This window comes from Anabrus simplex, chromosome 5 (genome assembly GCF_040414725.1).
Source record: "Anabrus simplex isolate iqAnaSimp1 chromosome 5, ASM4041472v1, whole genome shotgun sequence".
Taxonomy (NCBI): domain Eukaryota; kingdom Metazoa; phylum Arthropoda; class Insecta; order Orthoptera; family Tettigoniidae; genus Anabrus; species Anabrus simplex.
This window is the reverse complement of record NC_090269.1, coordinates 63,164,955-63,182,482: the sequence shown is the minus strand read 5'-3', so window position 1 is coordinate 63,182,482 and position 17,528 is coordinate 63,164,955. Positions and strand designations below refer to the sequence as shown.

At 42.0% G+C, this 17,528-nt stretch overlaps 1 protein-coding gene across 3 annotated transcripts in view; it reads left to right on the top strand.

Moving 5' to 3' along the window:
* The window catches only part of LOC136874383 (uncharacterized), a 260,795-nt gene extending 244,228 nt beyond the window's left edge, over positions 1–16,567 (top strand). For all 3 annotated transcript variants that reach the window (XM_067148020.2, XM_067148019.2, XM_067148021.2), the window contains one exon: positions 13,529–16,567. In XM_067148020.2, coding sequence (XP_067004121.2) covers positions 13,529–14,939 — 1,411 coding nt within the window. In that variant the 3' untranslated portion in view covers positions 14,940–16,567. The remainder of the gene's footprint in view (positions 1–13,528) is intronic.
* Positions 16,568–17,528: the final 961 nt, after the last annotated feature.

Here is a 17,528-nt window from a genome sequence, read left to right as displayed (position 1 = left end):
CCAAAAGCCGATATCATGTTTATAAGTTCTAAGTGATCCTTGTTAGGTGAGGAGAGCTTACCAAACTACTTTCTTTCACACTCTCTTCAGTGTTCACCCTTATTTCGTGTCGAGTGCAGTAGACGATTTGGCAACTCGCTCGATATTATTATTATTATTATTATTATTAGTCACACAAACTACATTTTCATGGTTTTCAGAGACAGTGATGTGCCAAAATGTTGTCCTACAGGATTTATTTTATGTGCCAGTAAATCTACTGATTTGAGGTTGATGATTTGAGCACCTGGACTGAGTCAGGATGAACCTGCCAAGTTGGGCTCAGAAGATCGGCGCTCCACTACCTTAGCTACTCAGCTCGGCAGTCCGCAAATAGAAACTTCTTTGAAGTGATTGTGTCACACTAGGAGAGAACTGTGAGAGGTAAAAGAAAGATTCTCCGTTGTATGGAGTATAACATTAATGTTCAAGAAACTCCTGCAGGCTAAAAAAAAAAGTTATTACAGAGGAAGGAAATGCTACTGGTGATAAATCCACTCCAGAACAAAAACCTTGACATTAACATTCTAGAATTAGTTCATGAAGGTGAGCGAGGATGATGGGAGGTTAATTATTATCGCCCTCTGGTCTGCTATAAACACTGCGTGCTCCATGATATCACTCCTGACATCATAATAAAGAAGGAAAGTCAGTGATTTTCTTTCTCCTTTTTTCTTTACGTCATACCGACACAGACAGGTGTTTAGGCACCGAGAGAGTTGGCCGTGAGGTTAGAAACGCGCATGTGTGAGCTTTCATTCGGAGGATAGTACGTTCAAACCCCACTGTCGGAAGCCTTGAAGATGGTTTCCCGTGTTTTCCCATTTTCACACCAGGCAAAGTACTGGGGCTGTACCTTAATTAAGAACACGGCCGCTTCCTTTCCACGCCTTGTTTATTCCTATCCTATCATCGTCATAAGACCTATCCGAGACTGTGCGACGTAAAGCAAGTTGTAAAAAATTTGTATTTTTGCGGCGATGGGATAGGAAACGGCTAGGACTGGGAAGGAAGCGCCCGTGGCTTTAGTTACGATATATTCCCAGCATTTGTCTGGTGTGAAAATGGGAAACCATCTTTACAGCTGTCGACATTGGGATCGAACCCACTATCTCTCGAATGCAAGCTAACAGCTACGAGACCCAAACCACATAGCCAAATCTCTCTGTCTTCTTCTTCTTCGTCTTGCGTTCCGGCCTTCTAAGGACCACGTTACAATTTCAATTCTTCCTCCTCGGTTGTTCTTTCCTTTTCTTCCAGTATTCTTTCATTGTTTCACTGTGCTTCTTTTTCCTGTCTTCAGTCCACTTTGTGCCTGTTTTCTTTTCCTTCCACCCTTGGAATCCTTCCATTTGTAAGACTTTCTTTCTAAAAATCTTTCTTTCCAATAATTCTTCTTCTTGTATGTTGTTCCTTTCCAAGTCTTTCTTGACTTCTTGAATCCAGGTGGTAGTTGATTTATTTTCCCAATGGTACTTGAAGATTCGTTTAGTTAGTCTATTGTCATCCATTCTGTAAATGTGTCCAAGAAATAACAATCTCCTTTTTCTTATTGTTTCTGATATGTTTTCTATGTTCTGGTACATTTCATTGTTACTTCTTAATTTCCAAAACTCTGCAATTCTTAGAGCACCTTATATTTTCCTTATAATTCTTCTTTCTAATATTTCTAATTTATCAAGCTTGTAGTTCAGTGCTAGACATTCGCTGGTATAAAGGCATTCAAGTTTCACTACTATGTTGTAGCGCTTTATTTTAAGTTTTCTCTCTGTATTTATTAATTCCTTTTGTAAGTAGCAGAAGGAACAGAAAAAATTCTTAGATATTACATATTAAAGTAGATCCCCCTTTTTTTTTTTTCATTTTCATTTTCCATTAACAAAAGTTTATGTTCCTTCCAGGATCTCACCATGTACCTCTTTTATAATGTCAGAGTTAGAGGAGTTGTGTGCGATGTTTTGGAGCCATCGGCCTAAATGTTTGTTCGCGACACCACAGAATATGCGATTACAGGTAAAAGCCCGAAAGTTTAGTGAGTACCATTCGCTGTAAGACGCGTGAAACGAAAAGAGCCAGTGCATTTGAGATTTTAAAAATGGAAAGCCACGTCCCATTAGTTGGGATTCCCTCATAAAATTGGAGTTCCCGTGGCTATGACCAGGTTATCAACAGTCACTTAAATATTTAAACTTGATTGGCTTGCTTAGTTGCTTAATAAGCCCTTGTGGGTGGGGGCAGTACAATAACATCCATGGTATCCCCTGCCTGTCGTAAGAGGCGACTAAAGGAGGCCCCACGGTCTCTGAACTTGGGGGCATGGGTTGACGACCACGGGGCCCTTAGCTGAGTCCTGATATTGCTTCCACTTGTGTCATGCTCCTCACTTTCATCTATCCTATCCGACCTCCGTTCGTCAACACTTGATCTTTTCTGACCCCGACAGTATTAGATCACGAGTCCTAGGAAGCCTTTCATTTTCATGCCTTTTGTGGCCCTTGTCTTTCTTTGACCGATACCTTCATTTTTCGAAGAGTGAGATCCATTCGAACTTTTCCCTCTGATTAGTGTTAATCGAGGATGGTTGCTTAGTTGTACTTCCTATTAAAACAATAATCACCACCACCTTGCTTAATAATGTGTGTTAAACATCCTCTTAACATTCATCGGCCTTACAACACGACAGTTTTGATGATCTATCATGAAAAGAGACCATTTAACCTACCGCTAAATCAACTGACCAGTCTCTCTAATTTCATATCTCATGATTGTCAACCTCCTGGGCAAGATTTCGATCTCGCTACTTCCAACAACAGAGGGGATCATCCAGCCAACTGCATACCGCAGCCGATCAAAATGAAATGCACAGGACAATAATAATCCTCCCTGTGACACGCGATATCTAGGGAAATTCAATGCTTATTTATTTATTTATTTATTTATTTATTTATTTATTTATTTATTTATTTATTTATTTATTTATTTATTTATATATTTATTTATTTATTTATTTATTTATTTATTTATTTATTTATTTATTTATTTATTTTACGTCGCACCAACACAGATGGCTCTTAGAGCGACAATGGCAGAGGAAAGGGCTAGGAGCTGGAAGGAAGCGGCCGTGGCCTGATGTGAAAATTGGAAACCACACAAAACCATTTTCAGGTCTGCCGACAGTGAACTTTTGAACTCACTATCTTCCGAATGCAAGCTCACAGCCAATGCCTATTAATGGAAGTACCACACCCAGAGGATAATTCAGTACCACTGCACACATTAACACTCAGATATATATATATATATATTACATTGAATTACTGTAGAACAATTTCTATCCATATTTCCATAACGAGAACAGAGTAAAGAGATCTAGTTACCAAATAGTCACCTTGCTAAATAAAAATTTCCAGCACCTCGGTGTCACCTAAAACCAAATAGCAGTTAGTGGACGAAAACAAATAACATGATTATAATATTCTTATCCATTCGGAATAAAAGTAAGCCGTAGAAATTTTAACCTTAAAAAAGGGCACGTTGTGTTTTTTAATTCTCGATATAAAATTACAATTAATGTTCTCTCAGACGTTCCCATCACCATTTTTTTTTAACTTCATGGGTCAGTAGAGGACTAATGTACATATTACTGATTTCAGTACCGTAATAATTGTCCTCCGCCTCTGTAGTGTAATGGTTAGTGTGATTAGCTGCCACTCCCGGAGACCTGGGTTCGATTCCCGGCTTTGCCACTAAATTTGAAACGTGGAACGAGGACTAGAACGGAGTACACTCAGCCTCGAGACAACTGAATAGAGGGGAGTTAGATTCCCCCCCTCAGATATCCTCAGAGTAGTTTTTCTTAGTTTCCCACTTCTCCTCCATAAAAATGCAGGAATGGTACTTAACTTAAGGCCATGGCCGTTTCCTTCCCTCCCCCTTGTCTATGCCTTCCAATCTTCCATTCCCCGCACAAGGCCCCTGTTCAGCATAGCAGGTGAGGCCACCTGGCCGAGGTACTGGTTCTCCTTCCCTCCAAGACACTGCCATTGAGATGGTAAAAATGGGATTCCTCGCTGAATCCGAGGGCAAAAACCAACCCTGGACTGTAAACCGCTTAAGAAAGAAAGAATAATTCGTAGCATTCGTGAGAAACTATTCAGATTCTAATAATATATGGTCTCCGAGCTAGAAGAATTAATCAAACGTGGTTAATCTCTTCAGTTCTACCTTGAAATGATCCCAGGGCCCTATGCCAATACGCTGATAATTCATCCTGGAAGCCGGACGTTCCGATATAATTAAGAGCCTGAAATAATCATTAAACAATGCTATTGTCTTTACGTCCCACTAACTACTCTTACGTTTACCGGAGACGCCGAGGTGCCCGAATTTAGTCCCGTAGGAGTTATTTTACGTGCCAGTAAATCTACCGACACGAGGCTGACGTTTTTAAGCACCTTCCAATACCACCGGAGTGAGCCAGGATCGAACCTGCCAAGTTGGGGTCAGGTCAGCGCCTCAACCGTCTGAGCCACTCGGCCCGGCGAAATGAACATCTTTAAGAGAATTTTCGATCATTTATAGCAAATAATTCAAATAACAAATTCGTTCCCTTTACAAAAATATTCAGCTTTAGTCTCAAATTTTCAGTATTCTTGTAGATTTCATCCGCAAAAGTCGTCGCCCATTCACGCTTATAAATTAGAATTAATTAATTTTAATCAATTCTTAGTGGTCACTAAACGTTTCATCATCTAAATTTTTTCTTAAATTATTTGCATTTTGTAAAAACCTGTGGTTCATGTTTGTGGGTTACTGTAGTCACGTCCTAGTTCGTGAACCATGGGCAACGGCTGAGTGGCCTACTAAGTGGTCCTGAGAGTCGGGATACCAGTTGCTATGGAATGGGAGTGGGCATCTCGGACATATTCTGAGTCGTGGCCCTCCTTGTGCTCAGGCGGCTAGGACTATACAATTCACCGGTGGACCATAACCCGTTAGAGGAGAGATCCTCACTTGGACTATGTGCAAGTAGGGCAGCATCCTGCTTCATGAATTTACCGAGCTCAGAACACTTTAAGCAAGCCTCGGACCTATGGGAGTAATGGAGTCCCACTCCCATTTGACAGGCGAGGGACTCTTTGGAAACAACTTGGCGAACGAAATGGAATTCGATGGGGAGCTATCAATATTAATGGGACTTATGGAAGAAAGAAGGTAGAACTGGCTGAGTCAGCAAAGAGGATGCACCTGAATGTGCTAGGAGTAAGTGATATTCGGGTAAGGGGAGATAATGAGGAAGAGAGAGGAGATTATAAAGTGTACTTGACGGGTGTTAAAAAGGGAAGGGCAGAGTCTGGGGTAGGGCTCTTTATCAGGAATACCATTGCACGCAACATTGTTTCTGTTAGGCACGTAAATGAGCGAATGATGCGGGTAGATTTGTCAGTGGGAGGAATTAGGACAAGAATTGTGTCCGTGTATTCACCATGTGAGGGTGCAGATGAGGATGAAGTTGACAAGTTTTATGAAGCATTGAGTGACATCGTGGTCAGGGTCAACAGCAAGGATAGAATAGTGCTAATGGGCGATTTCAATGCGAGAGTTGGGAATAGAACTGAAGGATACGAAAGGGTGATTGGTTAATGTGGGGAAGATATGGAAGCTAATGGGAATGGGAAGCGTTTGCTGGACTTCTGTACTAGTATGGGTTTAGCTGTTACGAATACATTCTTCAAGCATAAGGCTATTCACCGCTACACATGGGAGGCTAGGGGTACCAGATCCATAATAGACTATACCTTAACAGATTTTGAATTCAGGAAATGTTAGGAATGTACGAGTTTTTCGGGGGGTTTTCGATGATCTGTAGTGAACTAAGTATCTCTAGGCCTAGGGTAGAGAAAGTGAAATCTGTCTGCAAACGAATAAGGGTAGAAAATCTCCAGGACGAGGAAATTAGACAGAAGTACATGGATATGATTAGTGAGAAGTTTCGAACAGTAGACAGTAAGCAGGTTCAGGATATAGAAAGTGAATGGGTGGCATACAGGGATGCTGTAATAGAAACAGCAAGGGAATGCCTAGGAACAACTGTGTGTAAAGATGGGAAAAGGCGAACATCTTGGTCGAATGATGAAGTGAGAGCAGCCTGTAAACGTAAACAGAAGGCTTATCAGAAATGGCTCCACACAAGGGCCGAGGCAGACAGGGATTTGTACGTAGATGAAAGAAACAGAGCGAAACAAATAGTTGTTGAATCCAAAAAGAAGTCATGGGAAGATTTTGGTAATAACCTGGAAAGGCTAGGTCAAGCAGCAGGGAAACCTTTCTGGACAGTAATAAAGAATCTTAGGAAGGGAGGGAAAAAGGAAATGAACAGTGTTTTGAGTAATTCAGGTGAACTCATAATAGATCCCAGGGAATCACTGGAGAGGTGGAGGGAATATTTTGAACATCTTCTCAATGTAAAAGGAAATCATCATGGTGGTGTTGCAAACAGCCAAGCTCATGGGGAGGAGGAAAATGATGTTGGTGAAATTATGCTTGAGGAAGTGGAAAGGATAGTAAATAAACTCCATTGTCATAAGGCAACAGGAATAGATGAAATTAGACCGGAAATGGTGAAGTATAGTGGGAAGGCAGGGGTGAAATGGCTTCATAGAGTAGTAAAATTAGCGTGGAATGTTGGTAAGGTACCTTCAGATTGGACAAAAGCAGTAATTGCACCTATCTATAAGCAAGGGAACAGGAAGGATTGCAACAACGAGGTATCTCGGAAGGGAGGGTGCGATCAGTCGTTGAGAGGAAGTTGGATGAAAACCAGTGTGGTTTCAGACCACAGAGAGGCTGTCAGGATCAGATTTTCAGTATGTGCCAGGTAATTGAAAAATGCTACGAGAGGAATAGCCAGTTGTGTTTATGTTTCGTAGATCTAGAGAAAGCATATGACAGGGTACCAAGGGAAAAGATGTTCGCCATACTGGGGGACTATGGAATTAAAGGTAGATTATTAAAATCAATCAAAAGCATTTATGTTGACAATTGGGCTTCAGTGAGAATTGATGGTAGAATGAGTTCTTGGTTCAGGGTACTTACAGAGGTTAGACAAGGCTGTAATCTTTCACCTTTGCTGTTTGTAGTTTACATGGATCATCTGCTGAAAGGTATAAAATGGCAGGGAGGGATTCAGTTAGGTGGAAATGTAGTAAGCAGTTTGGCCTATGCTGACGACTTGGTCTTAATGGCAGACTGTGCCGAAAGCCTGCAGTCTAATATCTTGGAACTTGAAAATAGGTGCAATGAGTATGGTATGAAAATTAGCCTCTCGGAGACTAAATTGATGTCAGTAGGTAAGAAATTCAACAGAATTCAATGTCAGTTTGGTGATACAAAGCTAGAACAGGTCGATAAGTTCAAGTATTTAGGTTGTGTGTTCTCCCAGGATGGTAATATAGAAAGTGAGATTGAATCACGGTGTAGTAAAGCTAATGCAGTGAGTTCGCAGTTGCGATCAGCAGTATTCTGTAAGAAGGAAGTCAGCTCCCAGACGAAACTATCTTTACATCGGTCTGTTTTCAGACCAACTTTGCTTTACGGGAGCGAAAGCTGGGTGGACTCAGGATATCTTATTTATAAGTTAGAAGTAACAGACATGAAAGTAGCAAGAATGATTGTTGGTACAAACAGGTGGGAACAATGGCAGGATGGTACTCGGAATGAGGAGATAAAGGCTAATTTAGGAATGGACTCGATGGATGAAGCTGTACGCATAAACCGGCTTCGGTGGTGGGGTCATGTGAGTCGAATGGAGGAGGATAGGTTACCTAGGAGAATAATGGACTCTGTTATGGAGGGTAAGAGAAGTAGAGGGAGACCAAGACGACGATGGTTAGACTGTTTCTAACGATTTAAAGATAAGAGGTATAGAACTAAATGAGGCCACAACACTAGTTGCAAATCGAGGATTGTGGCGACGTTTAGTAAATTCTCAGAGGCTTGCAGACTGAACGCTGAAAGGCATAACAGTCTATAATGATAATGTATGTATGTATGTATGTATGTATGTATGTATGTATGTATGTATGTATGTATGTATGTATGTATGTATGTAAAAACCTTACTTGTGTCAGCCGGTTAACAAAAGGCCAATCTCTGACACAGAAGTAGGAAAAGAAATGCTCGCGAAGGGAACTTCTAGCTCAGGGCCTTTCAGGGTGCATGCGCTTGGTGCGTGCACTGTGCAAAACACGACTTCGCTTGGTTGACCAGAGTGCAGACCCCCCACTCCTCGATTTGGAGCAATAGCGCTTACTCTCTCTTTCCTCACGCCTGTCTTGCTCGCTCCCCCTGTCTCCCTCTTCCCCACTTGCACCGTAGCGCTCCAAATCCGAGCTGAGTTGCCCCGAGTAGAGCCGAGCTTAGCCGAGTAGCCCAGAGACGAAGCGTTGGTCCGAGACAACCCGAGCGCGACCGATGCACAGTGCACGGAGCTCTTACGCCTCGATTTGCACGCGTGAGATTTTGGGCGTTTGAGAGGCCCTGCCTAGCTTGAAGAAAACCCAGCAGATGTGGCACGCTTTTTTCCTGGTATACACATTTTAATTATTTTTGTGTTCTCCACATAAAGGGCTACCTCTTTCAGTAAATAAGTGGAAAAATGGAGCAAAGTTTATTAGCCTAAAATCCTACACTCATGTTCTTAAAAACCATATTACCTCGAAAGACTGGAGATAGGAAGTTCATATTCTTAGGACATGTGCATTAGCAGGATCTGAAGAAATGATTAGCATTTGAACCATGTCGGCCCTCAGGTTTAAGGTCCACATCGATATCTCGGCGCAACACCACCGACTGGTAAAATGTACCTGCGACTCTCGTTGTCGCTATAAACCGAAGGTAATGAATCAGTGTGACTTGAACAGACGTGCAGGGTGCCTTGCAGACGTACGCGAGAACCGTACCGTCAAATGAGAGAGTTTGAAAAAGGGCGCATTATTGGCATGATAGAAAGTGATGCATCCATCCGGGAAATTGCTACTCGTGTGAGACGAAGTGTCTCGGCAGTGCAACGGCTGTGTACAGAATGGTTCACAGAAGACCGTAGAACACGACGAGATGGGTCTGGTCGCACCACCCATACCATCCCCCGAGAAGATTGACACCCCATCCGAATGGTATTGCAGGACAGATCTGCATCCTCCTCTGCTCTGGCGCAACAGTGGAACAGTGTAACACATCGTACACTAAAAGTAGTGACAGTCCGTCGCCGTTTATTACGGTCAGGGTTACCGGCGCGTCGTCCACTTTTCCGCCTACCTTTGACTAATGTGCATAAACATGCTAGATTGCAATTGTGTATGGAACGACGTCACTGGGGACAGGAATGGCAACAGATCGTATTTTCGGACGAATCTAGGTTCTGTTTGAAAATGATGGCTGCATTTTGGTTCGCCGCAGACAGGGGGAGAGGCATCACATTGACTGCATTCGCACAAGACATACACCGCCAAACTCAATGCCTTATGGTATGGGGCGCTATTGGGTGCAACCAAAAATCACAGTTGGTGCGTGTTCAGGGCACTGACCAGTTTGACCTACATGAATGGTATCCTGCGATCCGTAGCCATACCCTTTCTGCACGACACCCCAGACGCCATATTTCAGCAGGACTTTGCGCGACCACATGTTGCTGCACGAACGGACTGTTGCGCTGGCCCGCCCAATCACCGGACTTGTCGCCAATCGAAAATGTGTGGGATATGGTGAAACGACGGGTGCGACCCTGTGACCAATGCCAACCACCAACAATGAACTGTGGAACCACGTGAATGCAAGCATGTATGGCTATACCCCAGGACGCCATTCACACCTTATACGCGGCGATGTCACCACGCGTAGAACAAGTTGTTAGTGTCCATGGAGGACCCAGTGCCTACTAGGCAACATAACACATGCTGGACCTAGATGACTGAAAAGCTAATCGTTTCTGCAGAACATATTAATGAACATGTCCTGTGAATATGAACTTCCGATCTCTAGTCTTTCAAGGTGTTCTGTTTTTTATGAACATGAGTGTATTTGGACATCACATATTCTACCATCCTACGGTTCTGCCTGCCAGTTAACTTCTCAATTGATAATAGTTATAATTACCGAGCTCGATAGCTGCAGTCGCTTAAGTGCGACCAGTATCCAGTAATCAGAAGATAGTGTATTCGAACCCCACTGTCGGCAGCCATGAAGATGGTTTTCCGTGGTATCCCATTTTCACACCAGGCAAATGCTGGGGCTGTACCTTAATTAAGGCCACGGCCGCTTGCTTCCAACTCCTAGGCCTTTCCTATCCCATCGTCGCCATAAGACATATCTGTGTCGACGTGACGTAAAGCCACTAGCAAAAAAGTTTATAATTTGATCATGATCTATCAAGTTTCTTAGCGTAAAATTACAATACACCTGCAAGTTTTATGGAAACTTATTATAAACATATAAATTGCTATAATAATGTGTATTTATTTATGTGCGTGAAGTTTTAGTTTATTGGAGTGTAAAGATGAATTGTTTTAAAACTGACTATGCAACAATGTACATATGTAAGCAGATGTAATGAATAGTTACATTTTCTTCCTAATAATATTTAGATGCCAACATTTATTTGTAGCCTATAAATGATTGATTAAATATTAAACTCTTCTTCCCAAGGTTTCTTCTATACGAACAGAAAGTATACTTTACCATTTATAAAGTGCGTATTAGTGAATATATATTTACCTACTAAAATCTCAAAAGTAGGATGAACAAATTATTGCTTTCAACATTATGCCAAAAGACAACATTTCATACTTATGAGAAGAAAAATGTCCGCACCTACACATTTCATGAAAAGATAATTAGTGACAATCAGACTTGAAGAATAAAGTCAAAATGATAATATAGATGAGTCAAAACATGTGAATTGGTCCCCTGTTTCACAAAAAAAGAAAACATGGCGCAACAGACCGAACGGCTATGGCCTACCAAGCGATCGTTGCTCAGCCCAGAGGCCTGCAAATTATGAGGTGTCGTGTGGTCAGTACGACGAATCCTCTCGGCCGTTATTCTTGGCTTCCTAGACCATGGCCGCAATCTCATTGTCAGATAGCTCCTCAATTGTAATCACGTAGGCTTAGTAGACCTCGAGGCAGCCCTCAGATCCAGTTAAAAATCCCTGACCTGGCCAGGAATCGAACCCGAGGCCTCCGAGTAAGAGGCAGGAACGCTATCCCTACACCGCCTCGCCGGCCCTATTTCACCAAGTTACTGAAATGCAAAAATTATATTCTTTAATCGTAGTAAATGAAATATATTTTGGCTGTAAGGTAACTTTGCAAATTCAAAGTATTGCGAAAATTGTAGGCAAATTATTTTTAATACAATGTAAAAAAATCAGTAAGTGCAAGTTGTAAATTAATGAAATTCACGTATAATATATAAACAAGAACGAACTATTTAATATGACACATAGGTGGCATCATCTTTAATAAGCATACAGAAATATTTTCATGTTATCGAAAATAAGATTTTTTAAATGCATAAAACCTGTAAACGTCTTTTACAATAATTTTAATGTGAACAAATTTGGTTTTCTCCATTTTTGAACAAATGACACTTCTCTTTGTTTTGACCGCTGTGACTTTAGCTTTCAATTTAACCCGTTGAATTGTAAAGGGAACTACTCTTAAAAATGTCTGAACAATTTTATTTGATAAAATCTTTTTCGTAACTAAAAGCATTTTTTTTTTTCCTGATGATTGTGGTTATTGCTTTAAGAGGAAGTTCAACCGTGCAAGTTCGCCTTCGTAGCGTAACTGTTAGTGCTACTAGCTGCCGTCATCACAAGCCCGGCACTGCCAGAGATTTAAGAATGGCAGGAGTGCTGGTATGAGGTTAAAATGACAATTAGCTCACCTTCATTGGGACTGTCTCTGAAAAGAGTTCTACCCCCTCGGCACGGGGACAGGAGTTTTGTCCTGCTTCATGATTAAATGGTTACCATGCCGACCTTTCAACCAATGAGTCCCGTGTTTGATTCCCGGCCGGGTCGGAGATTTTAATATGCGTTAGTTAATTTTTCGGTTTTGAAGGTTAGGTGTTCATGCCATCTTCAGCATGAGAATTCATCTTAGGTAGCGACACCTCACAGAAGCGCAGGTGGCCTAGAGGGGTCATCGCGAAAGACCTGCACAACGCCTCTTCGGAGGCTGCACGCCATTATTATTATTATTATTATTATTATTATTATTATTATTATTGATTCGTTATACCCAACTAAGAAGCGCGCGTAGACTACTTTAGCACAACGTTTCTTCTTGCCTTCCCAAAATCTCTTCATCCTTTCGCTGTGCTTCTTGCGTTCTTCCATCCATCCTGTAGCTTGTCTTTTAGGTTGATCAGCAAATTTGTGTTTGTTTATGAGATTTCTGATTTTTTTTTCTGTCTTTCAAGATTTGTTCATTTATACCTATTTCCTGAAGATCTTTGTTTATTTCTGTAAGCCAGCTGTTGTGGATTTTTTAGAGATACTGCGAGATTTAGTACTTTCTTTGTTAGTCTATTGTTACCCATCCTGATCAGGTGACCACAAAATTGTAATCTTTTTCTAATGGTGTCTGATTTTTCTGTTACTTGATAAATTTCCTGTGATTTCCTCTTCTTCCAAATTCATTTTCGCATTTAGGTCCTACAATTTTTCTGAAAAATTTTCCTCTCTTGTTTTTCGATGTTTTTTATTTGTGATCTGCCACAGTTTCTGATGCAAGGGGCTTTTGATTTGAATTATTATTACGCAACAAGCCTGAATTTACACAAATCAGGAGGAATGTGGAAGATGCTGACCTTCAAAGAATGAAGGCATCGGCAAAAGAGTCGACGAAGGGGGGTGAAAATGAAAGACCCCCTTCGCGTTGCAAACCTAATAACGTCGGGGTCGAAAAAGAACAAGTGTTGACCAAATCCTAAAACTAAACACTGAAAGGAAGTGCTCGAGCAGAGCCGAGTACTACCGCTAATAGTGAATAAATTTACGGTCAAGTTATTACCGTTTCCTTTTCTTACTACAAAAGCCAATTAAACTCAAACTAGCAAATATTTCATGTAAAATTATTTTTATATATTCTTCTAGTAGTGCCTGGAAGTTTGATTTTCCCTGCGTTCAAAGAGGCTATTTGGACTAACAGTATTCTCTATGAATCTAGTTAGCAATCCGAAGTAACTGTGGGATAAGGCTGCTGTCCAGACTCCTGTTGCAATTCAACTTTTTGACGTTCTTTATTCCCAGAGTCACTGTTATCTTCTGTACTATCCGTTTCCTTTTATTCATTTAATGCACTAATCCGCTAACAGAATGAAAGTGTTCCAGATTATACTGTACAGCTACATGTATAAATTAGTAAAGATTTGACAATAATGCTCTCTAAGAATAACTTCTATCAATTTGTTTTTCCTGTTGCAGATGGTACATAGACAACAACATCCGCTGGTTCTTCATCTGCTCGTGCATTGCTGGCATTACCGCCGTGCTGTGTCTCGTGGTTACTGCAGCAGCCTTGGCTGTGACTCAAGAGGAATGGGCTTCTACACGTCTTCAAGTGCTGTCTTCCCTCAAGGAACAATATTCAACTCCACTCAGCCTGCACTTTCCTCTGGACGAGGAAAAGGAAGAAACTTCCCATGTGGATCCTACATCCAGTGTATCCCAGAACTCGGAACTCTTTGAGGTTCAAAGATCATTGAGAAATGCCGAAATTTCAAATGAGAGAGGCACTACCGCTTATTTCCCTAGTAAACAGAATACATATTCAAATGCAATAAACATTACACCCGGGACTTCATCTCAAACTCAGTCCGTATCCCATAAACACAGTGATTCTCAAAATGCACCTTCACAAGCAGATCACAAGATTCAGATCGTTAGTGAACGAAATGAACCTTCGGCTGGTATCAACCAACGTCTTAACATAGATCCTTTAAATTTGTATCCAAATGTGCCAGTCCCAACAGAACAAATATTTCAAAAGTCTCCCCGGTATGATCCTCATAGTTCTGCTCATCTTGAAAATCATGATATAAATGAAAATCATGACATTCGTGCGACTTCAGAAACCTTCTCTACAGAGGGACAGTTCGATATACAAACGAATAAAGAGAGGCATCATGTTTCAGTTCGGCAAGCTTTTGATGAAGATCAATTTGCTGAGGGACACATCGACGAAAGGCATGCACAAAGTGATGAAGGTGAAGAGCATACCATAAATGGCGATAATACCGACGCTTTGCACGGTCCAATTTTTAAACCCGATGACCTATTCCCAAGTGCGTTGTATCTTCACAGGAACAATAACGATGGTACCATAAATGAGGACTCACAAAAAGTTTCACTTCCTGATAATGAAACGGATGTTAATAAGAGTGGGCAGTCTAATGACAAATACGTCTTTCACAAACATTTGCTCTCAAGCCGTGGAGGAGAGACTAGGTTCGTTATAGTCATCAATTTGCTCGTAGCATCGATACTGGAAATCGCGTGGTCCATTCTTTCAGCAAAAATAGCCTGGAAAGGTATGAAGAGTGGTTATCCGGAGGATGGACCACCCAGAACTGATACCTTGCAAAGTATGCGCGGAGATGAGCATTCAAAAGAGAAGAATAAAACAAGGAGTAAAAAGATGGGTGGTCTCCGTAAACCAGATATTATTTCCAACCACGATGGGAGTAAACTTGATCTCCGTAGGAAGTCTTATTACAAGGAAGAGAGAAGAGATCCAAGTCTACCAATGCAAGAAAGCCCTACTGAATACCAAGAGCGGGTGCGGAGATTCTTAGCCTCGAATAGCCTGGCCACTGTTGATGGTGGTATGGACTGAACGTCTCGAGAGTTGAAATGCTGTAAATTTCTGCTTAGAGTTCAAACGAGTAATGATCTCAAGGAAAGTAGTCAATCGGAAATGTCTTTTCTTGCGGAGTATAAATCGAAGAACGTCAATTCACTCCGAATGAAAGACGACTAAATCCGCATGAAAGAGTATTTAATATAAGATGGTATTAAAGGTGATAGGCTTGTTTAAAGGTTAATCCGTTTAGCTGGCCACCAAGAAGCTTCCAGCGATGGTGTTTATACGGGGGAAGTATTCTTTCCCTATTTCGATCAACACAAGCATTACGTCTTGTAAGTAACACGCATATGAAGTTATCACTAGTGCAGTTCTTTGTATATAGAGTATCGCAAATAAAGAAACGCACTTCACACCATTCCGGTATATTTCTACCGAGAAATGCTAGAGAAGGTCGTCGAATTGGGAAAATGGATTCCTGTTATATGCGTAAAATCCACAAGGACTGTGAAGAACTTCATAAATTTACTTCAACACTTCTAACATACGGTCTGGTAATACGAGCTGGGCCGGATAGACTCTGCCTACGGATCAGAAGGTGAACAACCACTTCAGTCGCAAAACTGGTGTCTTACTGACCACTGCTGTAAACAGAACAGAAAATAGAAAAGCAAGCAGCATTTTGTAAGTGAGGACGCCTCTTACGTTAGTAACACTTTATAAAGAGGACAACGATCGAAAGTGACAGTTTCTCTTTTAAGTATAGTATTAGACCTCGGGGCAGGTGTGTAGACAGGTGAGGGTCGAATAGGTAGAGTAACCATGAAGGCCCCATCGACAAGTCGACCAACGCTTAGAACTTAAGCAAAATCGACTAAAGCGTTTCTAGATTGTTTTTAATAACAATTAGCGAGATTTTCTCCAGGTTTACTTCAAAGTTTATGAGAACGAGTAAGAATAATAACAATCAAGGAGAACTCGTAGATAATGCGGAGAGAACAAAGACTGAAGGAACTCTATCAACTGAGCACATTACCAGTGCCATCTGTCTTCGCTCATACACCGAGGTCCAGCAGAATATGAATTCCACCCGCTATGTTGTAACAAAAGACATGAAGTGGCCAAACGTGATAGGAAGACGCTGAATGTGATGTTAATGAGTTGCTCCTCAGCGAGCCCTCAAAACGGCAGCAATACGGCGAAGCATCGCCTCTGCAAGGTGTTGGAATCATTCTGGAGGTATCTAGACCCACGCATCGTGCACTGCTACCCACAAATTGGTCTTGCGTAGTTGGTGCGGGGTTCATGGAGCGTACACTAGCATCGACAGCATCCCATAAAAGCTTGATTTGATTAAGATCTGGAGATATGGAGGGCCAATCCTTGGTCGTAACTTCACCGGAGTGCACCTCCAACCACATACGTGCCACAACAGATCAGTGACATGGCACATTATCCTCTTGAAACATGGCATCTCCATCAGGGTACTCTATGACCAGAAAGGGGTGTAGATGGTCTGAAAGTGCACCTGTCAGCGCCCCCTGCAGCCGGACAATGAGGCCTAATTGCGACCATGAGATCATCGCCCAGACCAGAAGTAAGCCACCTCTCGCCTGCACACAACCTTGTTGACACGCAGGATCCATACCTTCATGTGGCAAACGTCAGCTCGATACAACTGGGACCGGGATTCATCGGACCACACCATACGCCGCCACTGTTCCATGGTCCATTGCCGATGTTCGCGGGCCCATGCACGTCGTTGAGCTCTGTGTCGTGGTGGCAGCAAAGGGACAGAAATTGGTCGTCGACTGGTGAAGCCTATGCGGTGCAGTTGCCTCATTACCGTCCTGGTAGAAATGGGTTCCTGACCCCACAACATTCAACTGGGCGACGATCTGACTCACAGTAGCCCGTCGTACGCCCAGTATAGTTCTGCGACGGCGAAGTGATGTCGTTCGTTAAACATCTGTAGTCATCCCGTGCGGCGGTTTACGCGGGTGGTAACATTCTCTCTGCGATACTGAAGATCCACGCTTGACACTGTTAACCTCGGAAACCCGAATTTGCATGTAATCCCCACAATGCGCCGTGCTCCGATGATCATCCCACGCTGAAAGTCGCTTAACTCGCGACGTGTTCCCATCTCCACGACACTGGTGTATGTGACGCCGCAGCTAGTCGCAACGCTCAGGGGTCATACACGGCACATTTTCTAATGGGACACCCCTTCCCGTGACTTTCGGCCACTCAGTGTATATGATTAATAGTTACCAAGTGCCTGAACAAGTGACGTCAACAAGAAATAAAATAACCGTTATCAATCGTTTCTTGATGTCATCGAAAGACTGGTCTGTGATATTTCAATATTCTCAATGTGCCTTTGTCAAGGGAGTGAAAAGAAAAGCGAGATGAGTGTTTACAATACATATCTTTTCATCTTTGCAAGTGTGCAGATATAACGAAACGTGGACCTGATTAAAGCAGGATAAAAACAGTTAAGAGAATGTTTGTACATTATTATATCAGTTATATATTAATAGATCTATTTCCTTATATCAGGGCCTCTCAAACGCCCAAAATCTCACGCGTGCAAAGCGAGGCGCAAGAGCTCCGTGCACT